The sequence below is a fragment of the Malaclemys terrapin genome, chromosome 1, assembly GCF_027887155.1.
Source record: "Malaclemys terrapin pileata isolate rMalTer1 chromosome 1, rMalTer1.hap1, whole genome shotgun sequence".
NCBI lineage: Eukaryota > Metazoa > Chordata > Testudines > Emydidae > Malaclemys > Malaclemys terrapin.
In genome coordinates this window covers 261,756,854-261,779,673 of record NC_071505.1, presented here as the reverse complement: position 1 = coordinate 261,779,673, position 22,820 = coordinate 261,756,854, and the positions used below count along the sequence as shown (strand labels likewise).

Genomic DNA, 22,820 nt, shown 5'->3' with positions numbered 1-22,820 from the left:
ACCTTATAGCATTTAATAAAGATATTGTAAATTGCTGCATGCATTAATCTCACTTACAAACATTTCATAAAGTCTAAACACTAAACATATTGTTATAAGTTCAGTACCCATCTTAACTATACTAACACGCAGGTGAAACAGACTGGTTTCCAGAAATGAATTTGTCAGTGCTCAGCTGAGGCCTAAAGCTTTGGGAAGAGTTGGCACCTGGTTGCCAGCGTCACAGCCCAAACCATGCAAAGTGCCAGAAGTAACATGCAAACCCAGAACAGATTATTGTTCTCTCCTAGGTGTGTGTATACTGAGTTCCTCTGCTCCTCTCCCATCCACAATGGGGGGGGTCTGTCATTCCCCCTGTTCCTACACAATCATATCCCTGGACAGCTAAATGAAACATTGTGTATTTCACTGTATTATGTTAACACCAGTCTTTCTGTATATTGATAATATAATTACAAAAAATTGCTTATACTCTCAGCAAATTTTCCTCTTGTTTCTTCCTTTTTTGTTCATTTACTGCTTTTTTCATGTCTGTGTCTCTCTCTTCCTCCTTCTCTTTGCTCTTTCAGTGTGCTCTGTAATTAACTTTTCTTTTTCCCCATTCCTCAATCTAATTTTCTCCATTTGTCATCCTCTCCTTCTGTTTTCCCCACTACAAGCTCCCTTGTGGGCACTTACTCTTCAGAGAATTTATTACAAGAAATTGGCTGGAATTTTGTGGTTCTTGCGATCTGAACGGTTTCAAGGGAGTTGCTCCTGTTGAGTTTGATCCATTAAAGGGACTAGGGTGCGCAGCTTTTGTCTATAGTTTTTTTTTATTTTTGTTTTTTAAGGCCTTGATTCAGAAATACACATGTTTTAAACTGTTCCTATTCAGGGAAGTATTTAAATACACGCTTAAGTGCTCTTTCTGAATATGGATGCTTTTCCACATTGTGATCTTGGTCTCTGGAACCTTTATTACTGATGTTGATACACAAGAGAGAAAAAACTCAGTTTGGCTCTCAGTTGAGGTTTAGTTTGCAGCACTGGCAGTTAGAACATACATCTGGTTACTTGTAAAATAAGTGCTTTTAACATGGAGTCACTGAGAGACAAAGATGGAACTCCCAGAATCCCATTTTTCAGAGTCAAATTCTTAGAGTAGTACTGTGCTGTTAGATTGAATTTCCTATCTTCTGTTGCTTTTGTGTCACAATGCTAACATTTAAAAAATATTTTAATAAGTATAATTTTATCTCCTTATTTACTATATTGCTGATTCATAACTATGATCTATCAGTAACTTTTTCTGGAACTGTGACTTTAATTTGAATTTTAGCCTTAGTTTTCTTATCCATTTTATTTTTTATAGACTGAACCTTTGGTGACTGCACTGCCAGAAGAGAGCCGGTCTGAGGGAAAAATAAACTTCAAGATTTACAGGAAATATTTTGCTGCTGGAGCAAACTACTTTGTAATTTTTATACTTTTACTTCTAAATATTTTGGCACAGGTAAGATATCTGATGGATGCCACAAATAATAAAGAATAGATTTATGTTTTGTGTTTACATTAACATTGTGTACTGAACAGCTGTTCTGATGTTTAGGTGAAAAGCTTTTGATACATGATGCTCTTATGTATAATCATTTTAATACAGCAATAGTCGGATGCATGTTGCATACATCCGATGAAGTGGGTATTCACCAACGAAAGCTTATGCTCCAATACGTCTGTTAGTCTATAAGGTGCCACAGGATTCTTTGCTGCTTTTACAGATCCAGACTAACACGGCTACCCCTCTGATACATTTTAATACTTGGCAGTATACCTGATCAAATCTGATAATATCTGAGTGTGGTTTTTGTAGTTTAAATTTGTACTCCAGTGGGACATTAAGGTAATAATCCTCAGTTCAAAGTCCTACTGATCAATTTAAAGTACTTTTGTGTTGTATAATTTATTTTATATTGCCAGTCATACAAATTGTATCCCACTACCCTTCTCAGACATACATAATGTAATTACTAAATTAAATAAAAATAATGGCAGCCATAGATTGCATTTGAGGTATTGCTATGGGAGAAAATGTGTTTTCAGTTCAGAATTGAAATATGCTGTCTGGCTAATAAGACAGAGTGACTATTCCTGACATAAGAGCTAAGAGGAAAAGATTTCAGAGTAGCAGCCGTGTTAGTCTGTATCCGCAAAAAGAACAGGAGTACTTGTGGCACCTTAGAGACTAACAAATTTATTAGAGCATAAGCTTTCGTGGACTCTCCTGCCATCAGACAGAAGATTATGGAAAGAGGTCAGAGGCTGTTGTTTACCAAGTAGAAGGAATAGGGAACAGGGAATAGAGGAAGACTATATGTGTGAAGCAAACTGGAGCAAGTTTGTGAAGGATTTTTTACCAAGGAGAACAATTTTGAACTGTATCCTGAAGTGAATGGGGAACCAGTGAAGTTATTTTGAGGATGGTATGATGTGGACTTGTTACTGTGTTGTGGTGAGAAGGTTCAAAGGAATTTTGTGGAAATGATTGGTCTTGGCTTCAAAGATAAGTTTGAGGAAATAAGAGAATTTGCACAAGGTCTTTGAATTGAGACCATCTATGTTTGGGAAGATGGTGAATACGATCTGATCTCTCTGGGTAGACCTACAGTATTGTAATTGAATTGAACAGAGGTAGATTTTGAGATAAATTAAGCTCTGTTACAGAGCTTGTAAGATCATAGTCATCTCTGGTTGGGGAGTTCTTTTAAGTTTTTCCTTCCTTTTGAAATAAAAATAAAGTTCTGAACTGATAACGTCAGGAGTTGGCTCTTATGCCTGTGAGCATATGTACTAAGCAAGAAGCAGTTTGGGATGCCTACAATCGGGAGTTTAGGAACAGAAAGACCCAGCCCTTTGCTATATGAATTAACATCTGTTAGAGAGGGTTGTTATGGCTGGTTTTTGTTGAATGCCTTGCTTTCCCCTTGTTCCACCATCATGCAGTTCTCATAACGAGGTATCTTCTTGCCTTATGGAGGCTGAGGGTTCTAGCTCTCCTAATGCTCTGCAAATCACTGCTGGTCTTGGAAAAATCAGCTCATCCACTTTCATATGGATGCCTAGTATTTGATTTTACTAAATATGCAGTGAGGTGTACAACTAACTGAAGAATGAGGTTGGGCCCTAAATATATATGCACCAGCCTAGTATAGTATGGGGGGAGGAGGAAGGGGAGAGGCAGGTTTGGGATGGGCAGCATATTTTTTTAATGATAGATTTTACCAGGGGACATAGAAGAATGTCTGAGGAAATTTAGTTCTCTAGTACTATATACTTTTTGTAAATTAATGCAAATGTTTGCTTTTATTTATTCAAGGTTGCTTATGTGCTTCAGGATTGGTGGCTTTCATACTGGTAGGTTATTTGACTTCTTGCAGAAAAGGGCTGTATAATTAATAAAGAACAGTAATATATATAGGGGAGGAGGGGAAGTCTGTTCCAAGAAAATTCAGAGTTTGTTCAACCTTCCTTCTAATCCCCTCTTACTTTATTTGTGGGAGAAAATAAAGTTCTTGCAGTACAAGTATGACTCATAATAGCCTGTACCCAGGTATAATCCATGACAGCATGAACCTAGATGATATTTAGAATTGGAGATGTTGATTGAAGTTCAATTTAACAGTAGTAGAAGGTACATGTGAATAATTTGATAAATGTACAGGGATATGGCAAACTTCAGGTATGTTTTTCCAGTTTCAGAATGATTAGATAGTGCCTTGCTTAAGTGATCTTTCTGTTGTATTGATTATTATTTATCTTTTGCATACATTTCTATAGGGCAAATCAGCAAGAAAAGCTGAATGTCACATCACATGGAAATAATGGAATAAATGAGACTAGACATCTAGATCTCAGCTTCTATTTAGGAATTTATGCAGGTAAAAATATTTTAATCATTTGCTCCATTATAATAGAGGGTTTTGAAAGGAACACTTTAAGTAGCAATGTGGAAAAATAGGATTTCTAACAGTGATTCAGTAATGTCTGAGCAGATTAGCAGACTGAGCCTTGTTTCCTGACTAAATTAATTGGAATAATTAAAAAAGAAAAAACTCTCATCGAAGCAATAGATTGAATGCAGACTCTTAATTTGCTCTGTACTGGATTTTGGAAGGTAAACCAGGAATTGAGTATTCAAAAAGGCAGTCACTGTAAACTTGTGGATATTGTCTATACTAATAGGTTGTTTCAGCTAAATCGTCAGTTATTATATGTGTGGGCAAGAGGGATTAGAAATTGATCCTCATTCTGCAACTCTCTGTTCCAGTTTTTGTTTATATATAGTGATGGCTTTTTAAAAGTCAGGATGGGTATGTTCCTTCTGAAGTTCCATAGCAAAATAAAGCATCTTTGATAGGTACACAGGACCAGATTTTTAAAGATATTTAGATACCTAAAGATGCAGATAGGAGCTTAGTGGCATTTTCAAAAGTGCTTAGGTGCTTAACTCCCATCAATGGGAGTTGCATGCCGAGATGGGTGCCTATCTGCACCTTTAGGCATCTAAAATACCTTTCAAAATCTTGCCAGTAGTACTTGATTTTTACATACCACCCTCAAAATAAGTCAAATATATAATAAGAAGCTTCCCCCAAATTTTAACTGGTTATCACTATTTTTAGTTTGTTTAATGTAGTTGTTTAAACTTTTATGAACCACAATAATTTCATGCACTCATTTATGTGGTGGTCCTGAGGGACATCAGGGAAACAAGCACACACTGCGTGTGTTCTGATACAGATTGATTGTTTTCATAACTCCTCCATGTATACTAGTCTTTTCACAGAGGGCACGGGGAAGGCAAATCCATGCCCTAATAACCTTATAGTTTAAGGGCCAGATGATACCACCCTTACTCACAGAGCATAGAGCAGACTCATTAATTACTCTCTAAGTGGTCTCGGTGCCACTAGATGGGACAGAGCATCACCACACTCAGGTGGTGTGTGAGTTACATTCTTCCCCTAGCTGAGGAAGCGCATCCTGAGCATCAGAGATTTCCCAGTTGAAATCCTGGACGAGCCCCCACTTGTAACACTGACAGACCCTGGTTGTCAGCGGGTGGGATCAAACCTGGGACCTCTGGAGCTTAGTGCATGAGCCTCTAGTGCGTGCTCATGCGATAGAGCAGGGGGGGCCAAACTTTTTGGCCTGAGGGCTGCATCAGGTTTTGGAAATTGTATGGAGGGCTGGTTATGGGAGGCTGTGTCTTGGATGGGAGCCAGGCATGGCCCGACCCCCGCCCCCATCCGACCTCCTCTGCTTCTCGCCACCTGATGGCCTCCCCTGGATGCCTGCCCCATCTAACCCGCCCTGTTCCCTGACAGCCCCCCTGGGACTCCTGCCCCAACCACACACACCCCTGCTCCCTGTCCCCTGACCGCCCCAGAACTCCTGCCCCTGACTGCCCCCCGCTGCCCCATCGAACCCCTCCTCTTATTCCTGACTGCCCCCCCCCAGGACTCCTGTCCCCATTCAACCCCTGTAGTCCCCGTCTTCTGACCACCCCGACCCCTATCCACACCCCCACCCCCTGACCACCACCCTGAACTCCTCTGCCCTCTCTCCAACCCTTCCTGCTCCCTGCCCCCTTAGTGCGCTGCCTGGAGCACCGGTGGCTGGCGGTTGTACATCTGCACCGCCCAGAGCACTAGGACAGGCAGCCGTGCTGCCCGGCTGGAGCCAGCCACACCATCACGCAGCACAGAGCATTGGGTCAGGCCGGGCTCTGCAGCTGCACTGCGCCAGGAGCTCACAGCCCCGTCGCCCAGAGCATTGTGCCGGCGGTGGAGTGAGCTGAGGCTGCAGGGGAGAGGGAACTGCGGGGGAGAGGCTGGGGGCGAGCTTCCCGGGCCAGGAGCTCAGGGGCCAGGTAGGAACGTCCCACGGGCCAGATGTGGCCCGCGGGCTGTAGTTTGCCCACCTCTGCAGTAGAGGCTCAAGCACTAATCTCCAGCTGTCCCAGGTTCAATCCCGCGCGACGACCAGGGTCGGCGTTACACAGTTCCACGGGGCTACACAATATGAGTAAGGGTGGCAGAATCTGGCATTTTATGATTGTACAATCAAATCATTTTACAAATAATAAAGTAATTATACAGATTTAAGGCAAGATTTGTGTATGCTAACAAAATAAAGATACATTTGATATTAAATTTTAAGATATCTCAAGGATAGAATTGTTTGTTTTTTGTTTTTAATTGAAAGCAATAGGTTGGTACAATGTTCATTTTACAGAAATCAAGTTTAAACCCCACCCCAAAAAATCTTAAAAACCAAATGCAAAAGGATATATCTAATAGTCTAATGTGATCTATACCTATTGTTATCATTTCTGAATATTTGGCAAAAGGCTATATTTTGTTTCAGATCCTGCATGATGTGGGGGGAAATAAATGCTACAGTATTTCCTTCTGAACCTTTGTATAAAACAGAGATTCAGAAAAGTAAAGGATATGTTACTGACGTAGAACTCTAAGCCAGCAGAAGGTACTGCAAATAGCATGGTACAATTGATAGACTATATAAAGTGGTTGACATTTAAAAACTCACCATTTCCCACAGTTGCTATACAGTGAGATCTGAAATGCAGCCAATTTCCCCTATCCTTAGAATAGGAAATAACTGGTTACTATGTGGTTAGTAACTGTTGGAAAATGTTGACTTTTCAATAGTGACCAACATAAGCCACAATTATGTGTAATACTATATAAAGAATTACATGACAGAATGGATGTGCAAAGGATATTATACAGACTGTCAGATAGTTAATGAAATTTCCTGTGGTGGTATAAAGTCACTCCTCTTTGTAAATGGTATAAAAAATAAACTCTTTAAACTGACAGTTAATTTTAGGATAAATTAAGCTATTAACAAGTTTATAATAATGCTTCTTACTGGAGAGAGCATTCATCCTGAGTCTTAAGCTTTAAGATTATGATTTGCTTCATGTGAACTGTCTGAACACAGCTCTGAACAAAATGTACGTAGTTTTAACCAAAATGCTCTCGCACTGTATCATTAAAGAGATAGATCTGTGTATATACTGTGACCGTATTTATTTGTTTAATTTTAGGTTTGACGGTGACTACAGTACTGTTTGGCATAGTGAGAAGTCTGTTGGTATTCACAGTTCTTGTGAATGCTGGTCAAACTTTGCACAACAAAATGTTTCAATCACTTTTGAAAGCTCCAGTGTTGTTCTTTGACAGAAACCCTATAGGTAAGATGAACATTTTAAAAAATTACATGCTATACATCATTAAGTATGGTAAGAAAAATGAAACTTGTGGTAATCCACATTAAGTCTTCTGATACTCACACATTTTTGCTTTTTAAAAAGTAAATCTTCATATTTACTACTACATCATATCAGTTAGAAAGTTAGAGTTACATTTTTTTAAAGCATATTAGTAACTGACTGATTTTATTCTGGATATCTACCTAATCCTGCATTTGCATATGCAGACAGAAACTGTTATGTTGGTATTGCACACTTATCTACCAGTTGCATTACTAATTACTTGATTTGTGAACCTGAGTTTAAGTTTTTCTGGGTGTAACAAGTATATGTGCATTTTTGTGAGGGAATCTGTAGTGTCTTTCATTGGAAAATTGACCCTAAATGTTATTTGTGGCTGGCAAAAATGTGTACCAAGATTATTTTAAAAAATCTATTTAAACTATGCTTTATCAGTGCAAAAATGTGTAGAAACAACAGTTTGGACAGTGACAGTAAAAACAACCCACTCACACACCCAGAATTGATAGAAAACAAAACTATGCAATTTAAAAGATATAATCTGGGTCAGTATCCTTAAAGGGAAAGGTGTCTGGATGCAAAGTACACTTCATAAATTCGTAATGTGATTATAAGATTTGAGGAGGGGGAGAAGTGAAAGGAAGTGAAAATGAAGCAGAGTGAGGAGGAGTGGAGAAAGAAAATACCAAGAGGAGAATCACTGGTCTTTGAGAAATGGAAGGATGATGTGATGTGTTCCTATAGAGGTTTTTCTGTTATAAAACATCTTCCAGGATTGTGAGAACAAGTCTAGGTTACTGTTCATTGAGAGAATTATTATTTTTCCTTTCTATAAATGTTCATATGAAGTAAAAAGCAGTGGATGTGAGATTATAAGTGCAGTAGATAGCCATGGTACCATTTTTTGAACATACCTCTATGCATGTCTAAATGCATGTTATGTCTGTGCGCCAACATTATGGGTATGTGGCAGTCTAGGCTGGAGGGCTCGAAGAGAAACTGTATGCTCAGCTAGGGGGCTGGTGAGTGGAGAGCTGGTGCTCAGTGGAGCAGGATATATCTGTTTGTGTGATGCCTGTTGGAGCTGGTCATGAGGAATGGCAGGACCAACCAAGGGGGATATCACCAGATATGCAGCATTTCCCCCCTTTGAAGTGTTTAACAAGGTACAGTAACCCCATCTAAGGGGAGATGTAATCATCTTGTAGTAAGCTCAATGAACATAATTTATTATAACAATCTCTAGGTCATATCTATGGGATAGAATTAAATAGCTGCCTACAGTCTGCATTACTTACCAGTCTGATTTATAACGTACTTTGAAACCTATAGATAAAAAGTGTGATGTAAAAGATCATTATTTGTTTTTTAACAGCTATGCACAGAACAAATCCACCATTATTACCCAGATCTCTCTATGGCTTTTACATGGAGGTTTCCTTTATCAGTAGTTATTCTATGATTTAGGAATAATTTTTGTGTATGTCATTCCTTCTCCTACATCATTTGCTAGCGGTAGCCTATAAAGATATTCTTGTATAGGTACTTTTGCACATCTTCTTTCTCTCATAAAGAAGGCATATGAAAGTCTGGTTGCAGCAGTCAGCAGTTCTGCAATTTAGTGCTGAGCACCATATGTGCACCATCTTTCAGTCACCTGGAAAACCTTGCATCTTATTTTAGATCTTCACCTTAGGGATTCCATTTTGCTATCAATTCCTATGCAGGTAGCTTTTGAACTGGAGCAAAGTTTGCGTGGGCCCAAGATGTCTCCATTTATTAAAAGAAGTGTATTATTATTCATTATTATTATTATTTATTTATTAAATACAAGAACTACAACTTTATATTTACACTGTTATGTGCACCAGTAAGGATGAGATTGTAGTAATGCAGAAGTTAAGGAATTCATTGTTAACGTCCCCACAGCAATCTTAGCAATCTCTTTACTTCTCTGTAGTACAGTAGGATCATTCTTTATATGATCACTGAAAATATAAACACTAATACTAAATACAAGAGCCAAGATTTTAAAAATGGTGGACTAAATTAGGCTCCTAAATCCAATTAGACAACTAATAAGTGGTTTGATTTTGCAAAAGTGTTGAGCACCTAATAGTTCTTGTTACGGCTAGTAAGCAGGGCTAGGCAAGTGACATTGGAAAAGGGAAATAGGTGATGAATCATGACACGTCCATCAGCTCCCAGTGGTGTATCTCAAATCAGTAAAGATGATTAATGGGAATAACATTTTAAAAATATTTTACTGATGAACTTACAACTGAGATATGGGGCCTGATTCTCCTTTACATGAAAACCCATTTATGCTGCTTTGACAGTTACAGAAGAGTGTAAAGGTGTCTTGGTATAAATTAGGAATGATTGAGGTAATCTGGAATAATTTTGGAAATCTAGATGTCTTGATGTTTTAGGAAATAAAAGAAACAATAGAAAAATATGTAGTGTTTTTTAAAAATATTATTTTTTTTAAGTAGGCAGAGTCTACCATTATGTAATATGACACATGTAAAAACGCAATTAGTATCGATTGTTTAAGTGTGTCACTTATTGGTAACATTATTAGAAAGCACCTACATCCTATATTCCAAAGTGACTTAGGGTATATCTACACTACAAACAGATGTCCACGGCTTGCCCATGCCAGCTGACTCATGTTCATGGCGTGTGGTTCTAAGGGGAGGTTTAATTGTGGTGTAGACATTTGGGCTCAGGATGGAGCCTGGAGGGTCCCAGCATCCAGGTTGGTTTTTACTTGCAGTGTAGACATAGCATTAGGAGCCTAAGTCTCATTGCAAATGGGACTGAAGTACCTAAATGACTTAAACATTTCTGAAAATTTTACTCAATGCGCAGAAGAGGTGATTGGAAATTAGGGCACTGAAATTCAGTTTTAGCTGTGGATCTCGACAGACCCCTAATTATGGAGTCCTCATAATAATGTTTGATTTATATGGATATCCCATTGTTGGGTTTCAGACTTTATTATGTATTGCTTATCTATATTGGTTAATAAAACTTACTTGCATTCTTTTAAAGGAATATACAAGTTGTCCTTTGCTCTTCAAACTTTCCTCTGCTCCTCCATCCAGATACCAGTCTGGGAGTCTGAACATGCATTCCAGGTTAGCTCTTAGGCGGAAACTGTGGACATTTTCCACTTCATAGTGAATGCTTCATATGTTCCACTTCATCTGTTCTCCAGCACGAATAAAGGCTTGCTCTCTTTTGCAAGTCTAGCACAAGAGGGCAGCATGATCTATTTTATCCTGGTCTAGTATTACAACAGTTTATTAGAAAAATAACAAAGATTCATCTGGTCTATTTTTAGAAGCAATCTTTCAGCATTGGACTTTCAATTTTTCAATCTATACATTGGGCAATAATATGGTTCAGTGGTATTATCTTGATTACATACACATATAATATTGTCCCTTAATTATTCTCACTGTAAGTTCTCTGCCTGCCTTCTAAGAGATTAGAGTTCACAAACTGTGTAGTCTTGTCATCAAAGGCGGCAGGTAACTTTATGGATTTTACCTATTTGACTCATATAAGGAGGACTCTAGCAACACTTCTGTTGGTTTCTTTTTCCACTTGTCTGTAAGAAACATTTGTCATCAAATTTGACAGAACTCTGGGTTAGAAAGGAGTGATTGTTTAATTGAGAGCTCCTACTTTGAAATAGTTTCAGAGTAACAGCCGTGTTAGTCTGTATCCGCAAAAAGAAGAACAGGAGTACTTGTGGCACCTTAGAGACTAACAAATTTATTAGAGCATAAGCTTTCGTGGACTACAGCCCACTTCTTCGGATGCATATAGAATGGAACATATAATGAGGAGATATATATACACACATACAGAGAGCATAAACAGGTGGGAGTTGTCTTACCAACTCTGAGAGGCCAATTAATTAAGAGAAAAAAAAAAAAAAAAAAAAAAAAACTTTTGAAGTGATAATCAAGCTAGCCGAGTACAGACAGTGTGATAAGAAGTGTGAGAGTACTTACAAGGGGAGATAGTCAACGTTTGTAATGGCTCAGCCATTCCCAGTCCTTATTCAAACCGGAGTTGATTGTGTCTAGTTTGCATATCAATTCTAGCTCTGCAGTCTCTCTTTGGAGTCTGCAAAAAGAAGAACAGGAGTACTTGTGGCACCTTAGAGACTAACAAATTTATTAGAGCATAAGCTTTCGTGGACTACAGCCCACTTCTTCGGATGCATATTTTTGAAGTTTTTCTGTTGTAATATAGCCACCCGCAGGTCTGTCACTGAATGACCAGACAGGTTAAAGTGTTCTCCCACTGGTTTTTGAGTATTTTGATTCCTGATGTCAGATTTGTGTCCATTAATTCTTTTGCGTAGAGACTGTCCGGTTTGGCCAATGTACATGGCAGAGGGGCATTGCTGGCACATGATGGCATAGATCACATTGGTAGATGTGCAGGTGAACGAGCCCCTGATGGTATGGCTGATGTGATTAGGTCCTATGATGATGTCACTTGAATAGATATGTGGACAGAGTTGGCATCGGGGTTTGTTACAAGGATAGGTTCCTGGGTTAGTGGTTTTGTTCAGTGATGTGTGGTTGCTGGTGAGTATTTGCTTTAGGTTGGGGGGTTGTCTGTAAGCGAGGACAGGTCTGTCTCCCAAGATCTGTGAGAGTAAAGGATCATCTTTCAGGATAGGTTGTAGATCTCTGATGATGCGCTGGAGAGGTTTTAGTTGGGGGCTGAAGGTGACAGCTAGTGGTGTTCTGTTATTTTCTTTGTTGGGCCTGTCTTGTAGGAGGTGACTTCTGGGTACTCGTCTGGCTCTGTCAATCTGTTTTTTCACTTCAGCAGGTGGGTATTGTAGTTTTAAGAATGCTTGATAGAGATCTTGTAGGTGCTTGTCTCTATCCGAGGGATTGGAGCAAATGCGGTTATATCTTAGAGCTTGGCTGTAGACAATGGATCGTGTGGTGTGTCCTGGATGGAAGCTGGAGGCATGTAGGTAAGTGTAGCGGTCAGTAGGTTTCCGGTTTAGGGTGGTATTGATGTGACCATCGCTTATTAGCACAGTAGTGTCCAGGAAATGGACCGCTTGTGTGGATTGATCTAGGCTGAGGTTGATGGTGGGATGGAAATTATTGAAATCATGGTGAAATTCCTCAAGGGCTTCTTTTCCATGGGTCCAGATGATGAAGATGTCATCAATGTAGCGCAAGTAGAGTAGGGGCGTTAGGGGACGAGAGCTAAGGAAGCGTTGTTCTAAGTCAGCCATAAAAATGTTGGCATATTGTGGGGCCATGCGGGTACCCATAGCAGTGCCGCTGACTTGAAGGTATATATTGTCCCCAAATGTGAAATAGTTGTGGGTGAGGACAAATACTTTGAAATATAGTTTCATACCTTTTAAATAATGGTGTTTATTTTTTCTGTTTCTTGGATCTTGTGGGCAGATCTCTCTCTCTCTCTCCCCCCCCCCCCTTTAGAGAAGGGATACTAGTGCTTGCAATAATTTTTAGTTTTTGTGGATGGTCTACATAATTTGTCTGTTTAAATTTAGTAAACTGAAACCCGCTGCTGCCATGTTAAGTGCCATAGGAATGATACATATGCATGAATTTGTCCAGATAAAATAGGAACCTGTTTCCCCCCCAAAGCTCTGTCTAGAACCAGAAGCACTACTGAGATGTACACAAAATTTTCTAAATTTTTATAAGCAAAACAAGCAAACAGATGCTTAGTACTTTTAGCACTCTTAGTTTCGGGCTGGGACTAGAACAAGAGGAGCTGCAATACTGTGGACTACGGCCCTGACAGCATTTCTGGCCTGCTCAGCAGCAGAAAGTACTGAAAGTCTTGCAAGAAATGTCCTGGTTTTGGTGAAATTTTCAGCCCATTTGTGCAAGAGGGCTGGATAAGCTGTGACTAAGCATTCAGTCTTTTGGGTGCTTCCATGCCAAACTTTTTGAGATTCAGGCATCATTATCATAGAAAGAAATAGTCCCTTACCTTTACAGCCAAAAATGATATACTAAACTGAAAGCTACTAGCCATGAGGCAAAAGTAAATCCCAACTATAAATGTGGGAGATAAAAATATAAAAGAAAATGGTTTTATAATGCAGTTTATTTTTTTCTATGGCATAGATTATTTAATTCTGGTGTTCATAGGTCAACTGATGAAACACCTATAATTTGACAGAGGAAGTTCCTTTGTAGGATGAAAAGCATGTTCATCAATACACAAGTGCTTGTCTGTTTTCTTTGAAAGTAGCTTCAGATGGGCAATGCTGTTAAAGTATTTAAACATATAATATTTTTCAACAAGCATGGTATTTCAGCACTCTGAAAATTACAGCACTGATAATGGGGTTAAATTATAGCTCTATCGGTTGGATGGCAAAGCTGCTTAAGTTAGTGTACTTTAATCTATGCTTGTTCACACAAGTGATTCTGCTGAATAAGTAGCATGCTTAAACAAATACTAGTCTTAATTTCTATGATTTATGGTAGGTGATATTTTGACATATGGGGCAGGCAGTTTACAAGGCTTCATGTTAAAATATTTTGTTAGTGTTATCGTTCGTTGCTGATAAAATATTCAGTAGCAATGCCAGAAAATTGGTTATATGCCTATATGAGTGAAATTACTCAATTGGTTTCCTTTTATAACAAGATATATTATATACTGGGTTTTTAAAATAGTTTTTTGATGTTTCCTTGTGATCAAGATGAACTTCAAGGAACTGTGAGTAAGGATAATAGCTATTTGACAGCTCTCTTAAGTAGAATATTTTTCATATTCGCTCAAGTTCCACAGGCTTTGTTTCTTTTCTTCCGTGTGCCAACTTTAAAAACATATTCACATGTACACAGATTTGTTAGTTTATGTTCAAAGGAAGGAGTTAGTCACTGTAAGACAACCTTTATTATAAAATAAAACACACTCCTTTTCCTTGTTAGTAACAACAAATGTGAGTCATTATAAAAATGCCAACACAATAGATTCCATCAATCATAAAGAGCCTGAACAACCACATAACACTCTAAATATTATTTTTGGGTGTTTGAATGGAACTGTGTGTAGTTTAAAGTAGGTGTGGTAATTAAAACCTGTTTGATTGCTTTGTTTTTTTTAAAAAGGTTTAATGTTTTTTCATATAACAATGGTTATATGTACTTAGTATTATCAGGGTGTGATATTGAATGATATTACATGGGAGTTGTTCACTTACTGATAATAGTCTCATAGCTTTTGTTATGAATTTAAATAGCCTTACACTCACGTATATTTGATTACTATTGTGATTCTGCCAATAACCTTTATAAAATGGATTACTGTAGGAGTAGTCTAAGGTTAGTAAATATTACACCAGAATTTTGGTTACATTTATTATCTATTATCATAACCTATTTCATCTTTATTCTTATTTTTCTTTGTAATAATCCATTGGCTGAAGCTCAGTCAGAAGCTGATGATGAGACAAACCTTTGCAGTTTGTCAAGTTGCCATTCACTCTATTTACCCTTAATGTGTGAAATAAAATTAAAATATTATAAAAGCTGTTTAGGAGAATACTGCACATTATTTGAAACAGAAATAGAGTGATGCTTGTGCTTGCAGCGTCCTGCTTTACTGGCAGTGTCCTGCTTTACTGGCACAAGATTTCAAGTCCCTTCACAGAGATTTTCCATCTTCCTCACAGTAAGACCCCCTGCAAAAGACTGGCCTGCTGTGAATCTCATTTCTGACCATATGCTGACCTGCCCAGATACTGCAATTCTATGCTGAAGCAGTCAGAAAGGCAGCCGTTCCATCTCAACCAGATGTAAAGGAGTAGGGAGAGGAGCTGACAAAGGGAAAGGAACATAATTAAAAGTGTTGAATTTAGAAGACTGAATTAAAGTCATTCATGAATGTGGCACGCAGAAAAGTAGAAGACGAGATATGCCATGGTCATAAACAGATTCAGGACATCTTAACAACTCACCACAGGTGGGAAGGAAACATTGATGGTCCAAGGCACTTTCAAAAGGAAAGAAATGGAGAGTGATAATATTAGTGAAACAATGTGTGAGCGATTTAAAACTGTAACACTGAAGACTAGCCCAGCTAGTGTGACTCCACCATAAAATACGGCTTTGGAAATATACAAATTGGTAGACAAGTATGGTTTAAAAACTAGTAATAAGTGATCTGAGGGATGGAGAAAGTATTAGTCTAGTTGCTTAAAAATTGTGGGATGCTTCTAAGATTGTTGTGAGTTGGAAACAACAGAGAGAGCATGCAAAAGTCATTCTGTCTTGCTGTTTATGGACAGAGCCCTTGGTCACGGCTATATGAGTCTTTGAAATATGAAACCAAAAAGCTTCCAGGAAACTGCACCTTATGTTTAAAGTCGTATGTTGGGATAATCAAATTACTAAAAACCTTCTGTCAGTGTTTAATGTCATTTCTAATTGATAAAATGGATACAATTTAAAGCACAACATTGCCTGCAGAGACATCAACCTGCTGGGTGCTGTGAACTGAGCTGCTGCAAGTTGGAATGAACTGAAGAGCATTACAATTAAAAAAATGTTTCATTAACCGTGCTTTTCTGTTTTGTACTGCATGGAACTCTCTCTTCCAGATGATCCTGGGTAATCTGCACTGCAGCATCTGGATGAGTTAATTAGTCTCATACCAGACTGTAAGCATCTAGCAGATTATGCAACAGTTGAAGATTGTTTCTCTGCATGTGAGACTCCTGAAGAAGACTGGGATGAAAAAACACTTCTCAGATTTACAATCCAAAATAAAAATTTCAGTAGAAGATATGAATGAAAATTGGGATGACGCTATATCTGAGAGTCTACCTACTCCAGAAATCCAGATTAAAACCTGAACTATAGAAATCAATAGCTGGGGGAGTGGCGAGATTTCTGCACTTAATAGTATTTAAGTGATCACTACTCTGATGTTGTTTAATTAGAAAATGGAAAGGTAACAGCTAGAATTAATTGCCAAACCATTAGAAACAATCCAGAATAAATTAGTTTTTTTTTTTCAGAAAAAGATGTATGTTGATGCTTTGTCAGCTGTTTTAAATCACAGCACATCATGCATTAATATGGGTAGAAATGCAGGAAGTCTAAAGGGAATCCAGACTTGGGTATTAGTGACATTATCTTCCACTGTATGAACATATTCTAAATAATATGATTTAGTATTTAGGTGTGTAGGTGACGCAACAGCTTGATGGGCTAGGTGTGTTGACAGATACCAATATTTAAATAGCTTTTGCATTAGTAAATTATTGCCCTTGTATGGTGTCAAGGCTGATTCCCACTCTGGCACTTTGAGTGCAGAAGGTGGGGGCCCGCAAGGATTTTAAAAATTGATATTGGCCACTCCAGGCTTGTATTAAACTCCCAAGGTTACAGCTTCACTCTGACCTTGGATGGGTAGATGCTGCCACCACCCAAGTGCAAAAACCCTGCTTTTGAGAACCCAGAAAGGCACACCTGGGAACTGCTTCCTGTAGGATACCCTCAAGCCCTTTCACACACCCCTCTGGGGAAGAGCTGAGAAAGAAACACAAAGGAAATCAGCTGTTGCTACCCAGGAGCGCCGCCAGCTTTTTTGCTGCCCTAGGCGGTGGAAGGTCCCGCCCCTGAAATGCCGCCCCCGACAGAGGCAGCGGAAGGTCCCGCCCCTGAAATGCCGCCGCCGACCGGGATGGCCGAAGATCCGGCTGCCGCGGTCGCTGCGCCCCAAATGTTAGTGCCCTAGGCGACCGCCTAGGTCGTCTAATGGGTTGCGCCGGCCCTGTTGCTACCAACGAATTAAACAACATATGCACAAAAATTCAATCCTTTTCTTAAAAAAGGTAAATTTTATTAAAAACAAAAAAGAAGAAAATACATTTGGAATTTAGACTTTTTGCTAGATTTAAAAAGAACCACTTATAAGGATTAAGCATCAAAATAACTTTCTTGAGGTCCAGCTTAAAGGTTACAAGCAAAACAAAAGCATTTGGGGGTTAGCACAGAGGAGTCCACAAGCCAATAAGAAATAAAAGAAATAACCCTAATCACACCTTCCTAGACATTCCCTGATTTACTTGCATATCTGGGGTTTCAGATAAGTAGTCTCTAGGTATGATCTTATGGTTTTTCATACCTGGCTTAAAGCTTTCTACGGCATAGTTTAGCCCTGTTCCTGCTCTGCATCTCCTCTCTCTGGAGAACAACAGACAGACAAAAGGGGAGTCTTGTTTCAATTTTCAAAAGTTCTAGCCTTCCCATTTGCTCTTTTGACCAGGTGCCCACTCACTTCCTTTTACCTATGCATGCAGTCAGACTTTTTAACCCTTTACAGTTAAAGCAAGTAGAGAACAGCTACCAAGAGGGATTTTAAAGCTAGCTAACTGGCTGGCTGGGTGTGCATAAAAGGAAGCTACCTCCCCTTTATTTATCACATATGGCTTTGTTTAATTTATTATATTTTAAGAGTAAAATACATAAAAAGTAGACGTATATTGTGCATCTACTACAGAGGCTCTGGGAAGTGACTCCATAGCTAGGATAGTATTCTAAAATGGGGGGAAAAAATTCTCTAATTGTTAGGTGTCCATTTGGGGTGAAATTTTACACTAGTTTAATTTTTATCCCCTTTTGAATTTTCTATGTATTTTTATTTGGTTTATCATATTTTTAATAGGAAGCATTTGAATTTGGTCTCTTGCTGAATTATTTTCCGTGGGAGTCCTGTTTTATATTGTTGACCAATATCTTTTAAAAAAGATTATCTATCTATGCAAAACTTGGCAAGGGGTGTCCCTTGAAAACAACTGGTGGAATCGGAGTTCTAAAGATATAAAATGGTGAATTGAGGATCATATTTAACCATTATAACAAAGCTTATGCACTGTGCATACTTGGTGGGGCAGGGGGCTTGGATACTCACAGGGCTAAAGGGTTTATCTGTAGGGGAGTTTGTCAGGGTGTACATACAACCCTGTTTGGTTGGTTGATGGGTCTGGGTGTGCACAATATCTTCTGTGACAAAGTTCCTCCTCTACCTTGGTGGGTCCTGTGCTTATTGGCGGATTTGCTCGCTTCACAGATTCACCCTGTGGGTCAGGAAACAGTCCAGAGACCTTCCCCTCTGGTAGAAGGTATAGTGCAGGTCAATTCCTCCTGAGTTTGATTAGGAGTTGGGAGGTATGGGGGGAACCCGGGCCCGCCCTCTACTCAGAGTTCCAGCCCAGGGCCCTGTGGACTGGAGCTGTTTAGAGTGCCTCCTGGTACAGTTGCACGACACCTACAACTCCCTGGGCTACTTCCCCATGGCCTCCTCCCAACACCTTCTTTGTCCTCACCACCGGACCTTCCTCCTGCTGTCTGATAACGCTTGTACTTCTCAGTCCTCCAGCAGTAGGCCTACTCACTCTCAACTTCTTGCACACCTCTTGCTCCCAGTTCCTCTCACACACTTCCTCTCCTCTGGCTCCCCCTGGCTTGACTGGAGTGAGCCCTTTTATAGCATCAGAGGGGCCTTAATTAGAGTCAGGTGCTTAACTGCCTCACCTGACTTTTAGCAGGTTAATTGGAGTCAGGTGGTCTCTTACCTGGAGCAGCCCCTGCTCTGGTCACTCAGGGAACAGAAAACTACTTATCCAGTGGCCAGTATATCTCCCTTCTGCTACTCTGCTGTTCCCAACTGGTCTGGGTCTATCACAGGTCTCAATGATGAACTATATGTTTCTGTGATATTTTATTCTATAACTAAGAAGGATTCATGAACGCCTGATGATTAAGGCTATGATTTATTCATGGGTATTTTTAGTAAAAGTCATGGACAGGTCACAGGGAAATAAACAAAAATTCACGGTCCATGACCTATCCATGACTTTTACTAAAAATACCCATGGTTAAATCTTGGGGGGGGAGAGCATGCTGAAGGAGCATGGGGGGGACGCTGCTAGGGGGATACCGGGGGCAGCGGCAAAAGCTGCCAGGGGCCACAGACTGCTGCCGGGGCCAGCGGACCATGGCTGCTCCGGCTGGACAGCAGGGGACCACTGCCTGGGGCCTGTGAACCACGGCTGCTTTGGTGGCTGGCGTGGCACTGCTGTCCAGGCCAGCAGACCGGGGCAGCTCTGACCAGTCATGGACGATCAGCCAGGGGATGCCAAGGACAACTGATGAATACAGTGCATGAATTAGCCAAATTTGTAGGATTTATTGATGGCCTGGAAGAGTAGTTACCTCTAAGGGAGCCATTTGGTGGATGACCGGTCCCTATGAAAGGGATGACACATACATGGACTCCAGTAACTCGGGGAAGTCCTTGTGCTGGTGGGGAGCTTTTGTGCTCCAGATCCATGAAGTTGCTTGAGGCACTTGAGTCCAGCAGCACCTCTACGTTGGTGTCAGGTATGGCAGGGTGCCAGAATTGTAGATGTATTGGATGCTGATTGGCCATCACCAGGATACCGTGAGACAAATGTTGGCCTTCAGGGAGAGGAAAAAGGCTCTTTTGGGGCTGGAACTTGGCGTTTCCCACTTGGCCGCAGCTCAGACCTTGGTAGGGCTGCTTGATGGACGTGTCCTGGTTCCCATACAGTATAGGTATAGGCCCAATGCCTGGCATTTGATTCTTCTCCATGTTGGAGAGGCAGGGCTGGTCCAGCTGAGTTTGTTAGGTTACTTGGAGACTTTCTTTGCTTCAAGCCCTGAATCCTGACAAACACTAACCCATAAAAGTAAGGAAATGAAAAGTTAAGCCACTGAGCGATTTGTACTATTTACTCTTCCATCCACAACTACATGCCTTACCAGTGCCATAGTTACTGTACCTCAGACAATACACCTCAATCTCTACTTTGCCTATCTAGGAATGCCATCCTTCCATCACGATCTTTAAACTTCCCTTGGCACATACTTTTTTTTACCAGGCTACCTTCTCCCAAGACAACCCTACACTAAACGACTACTAGTGTTGAGGGAAAAAAAATCTGGTGAAGTGATGCATGCAGAAAGGTGGTAAAAAAAAAAGGCTATAGTTAAGATTGTGGTGCATGGTCTTTTGTGTATGGCAGTTGTGGTAATGATAGTGTGTTGGTGGGTGGAGAAGATAGTATATGTACAGTTAGGTGGCTTAACTTGTCATTTCCTTGCTTTTTTCAGGCACTTTGTCAGGCACAGTACTTCACAGTTTTGTCAGGCACACTATTTCATGGCAATTTTTTTTGTGTATTAATACATATAAGATAAAATGTAGACCCCTGCTAATTAGGAAATAACAAACAAGCCTCATATTGTGGGGAATCTTTTTCCATCAAAGACACCTGGTCATGGCTTCCTCAATAGCTCATTAACATTGTTCCTTAGTTGACTGGAAAGGTCACAAGAAAACAAACACAAACTACTTTCTCCTCCTCGGTCACAGCATTCTCACTCCATAAAATAAGGACAACCTTTAGATCCCAAAGCTGGGTTCCCCACATGTAAGCATATTGTACCAGCATTGAGATTAGACCAAGATGGTCTCAAAATTTATGCTATTTTTAATATCAGATATTGATCCTGCAATATACAATTATTGCTATTTATAAAGGCCAAGAAGTATACAATTAAATACATATGGCATCATCCTAACAAACATCGGCATGTTCTTTCTGATAACTCATTAAACTTATTCAGCAAAACAGCCCATGGCATAAAACTTCTGTCTTCGAGTCAAGAGATTTAAAATGTACAGTCAAATTATGACTCCTTCTGTTAAAGCTATGGTGGGGGTGCGGTGGAGAAAGGCTAGGAAGTGTGGTGCTAATGGGAGGCGTTATGCATACAGAACAGGAGCATATATGATGCCTCCGGTGATGCTGGAGAAGCACACTCCATAGTACTCTTTTGTATAACCATTGAAAAGATGTAGCATGGATTGCCCACAACAGACCTCTCCAAAGGTCTTCTAATACAGAGGAAGCATGGCTACAACATATCTGGGCTGATCAAAGCTGGTGGCAGCATCTCTCTTTTTTTTTTTTTTTCTCTCCTTGCTACAAGAAGGGCAGGCAGCTACATTATTAAGATGATGTTAAAAAAAAATAGTGAACAGAGTTTGAGCATAGAAGTTTCTGGTTATCAGGGAATAACATACAGATTATCGAGAGTGCAAAGTTTGGTTTAAGATAAAGTGGCATGAGGAATACATAATCTGCAATATCCCCGAATGGGGGTAAAAGGTTGATGGGTTAAAGTACAGACATTGAGATATGGGGGTATGAAGTTCATAAAGTGGCTATGTTCGGGTGTGGATAATAACGAGTGGATATGATGATGAGGATGGATTGACCCTCATTTGGTGAGATTTAATGTTCATGGAGTTTATGGTTCCAGTTCATATGATCCAACGGAGAAGGTCACTTGGTCTCTTTCTCGTAGTGGGAGAACGATGTCACTCTGGCTCACGCCTCCTGGTACTGTCGGTGGCTGGTGATGTGCTCGATGTAGATGTCCCTGGACCATCGGATGGTGTCTGAGACCATGAGGCGCCGCATGAGACGTGCGTAGCATCGACCGATCCCGCAGGTCCACAGCACGCGCTCGTTGCAGGGGTCCAAGGCGCCCAGGGCTCTGACATTCAGGGCATCCATCTGCACCTCATAGCCCTACTACATTCTTTGCATGGGAGCACTGGATGGCTGGCAGGGCATGGCTAGCAACCTCTCTCTAGCTCCCACAGTGCCTACACTGGAGCAGCCATTATTTGGCTCATAGCTTCATTACTAAAACTGTTTTCCCTAATTAAAACAAAGTTGGGACACTTAATTAAAATATTTTTATTGCAGGCTAGTAAACTGAAGGTGCATTTTTCTAAAGACGGTTGCCAGGGAAAACAGGTGTGACTTCTAAATGTCAAGCTGCTAGATGATGATATAGGGACAGTTTTTCCTCCACAGGAACATCGCAGGTACAGGATGAGGAAACTCCAGATTCATTTATGTAGGAAACAGCCACCATCCCTTTTTTAGGACCTTCTCTATATATCTTTTCCTTTTCACATCAGCTGTAAACACCTCCCCCCCACAATCCCCGTCACTCCCATCCCCAAAATTCGAACATCCATTCCATCTCTGTGCTAGTGCAGTTATTTTATGTGTGATCCCTGTGGTCTTCCTCGGAGACAATATCCTGGAGTGGCTGTTACCCCCTTTTCTTAGGCTAGCTCTTCTGAATAGATGGAGTCCTGACCATGAGGTTTTTGTATGCAGGACTTCCTGCAGTCTGAGAGTCAGTGTGGAGCATGTCAGAGAAGCATTGCCCTCATTTATGGGTCAGTGGGCTTGTTTGCTCTTTCTTGCTCTACGTGGCAGAAAGGAACATGTGACCTATAGTGCTGACTATTTGCAATATATATAATATAATATTATGCCTTTTATTTTCATTATGATCTATAAACAATGATCAATCATTGCAGCACCCAGTGAGCTAGGTACTTTAATATTTACAAATGGAGA

The 22,820-nt window shown here is 40.1% G+C and overlaps 1 protein-coding gene across 2 annotated transcripts in view; it reads left to right on the top strand.

The window, feature by feature from the left end:
• The window catches only part of ABCC4 (ATP binding cassette subfamily C member 4), a 235,430-nt gene that overhangs the window by 98,542 nt on the left and 114,068 nt on the right, over positions 1–22,820 (top strand). For both annotated transcript variants that reach the window (XM_054012156.1, XM_054012155.1), the window contains exons 16-19: positions 1,355–1,495; positions 3,356–3,393; positions 3,817–3,917; positions 7,115–7,261. In XM_054012156.1, the coding sequence (XP_053868131.1) occupies positions 1,355–1,495; positions 3,356–3,393; positions 3,817–3,917; positions 7,115–7,261 (427 nt within the window). The remainder of the gene's footprint in view (positions 1–1,354; positions 1,496–3,355; positions 3,394–3,816; positions 3,918–7,114; positions 7,262–22,820) is intronic.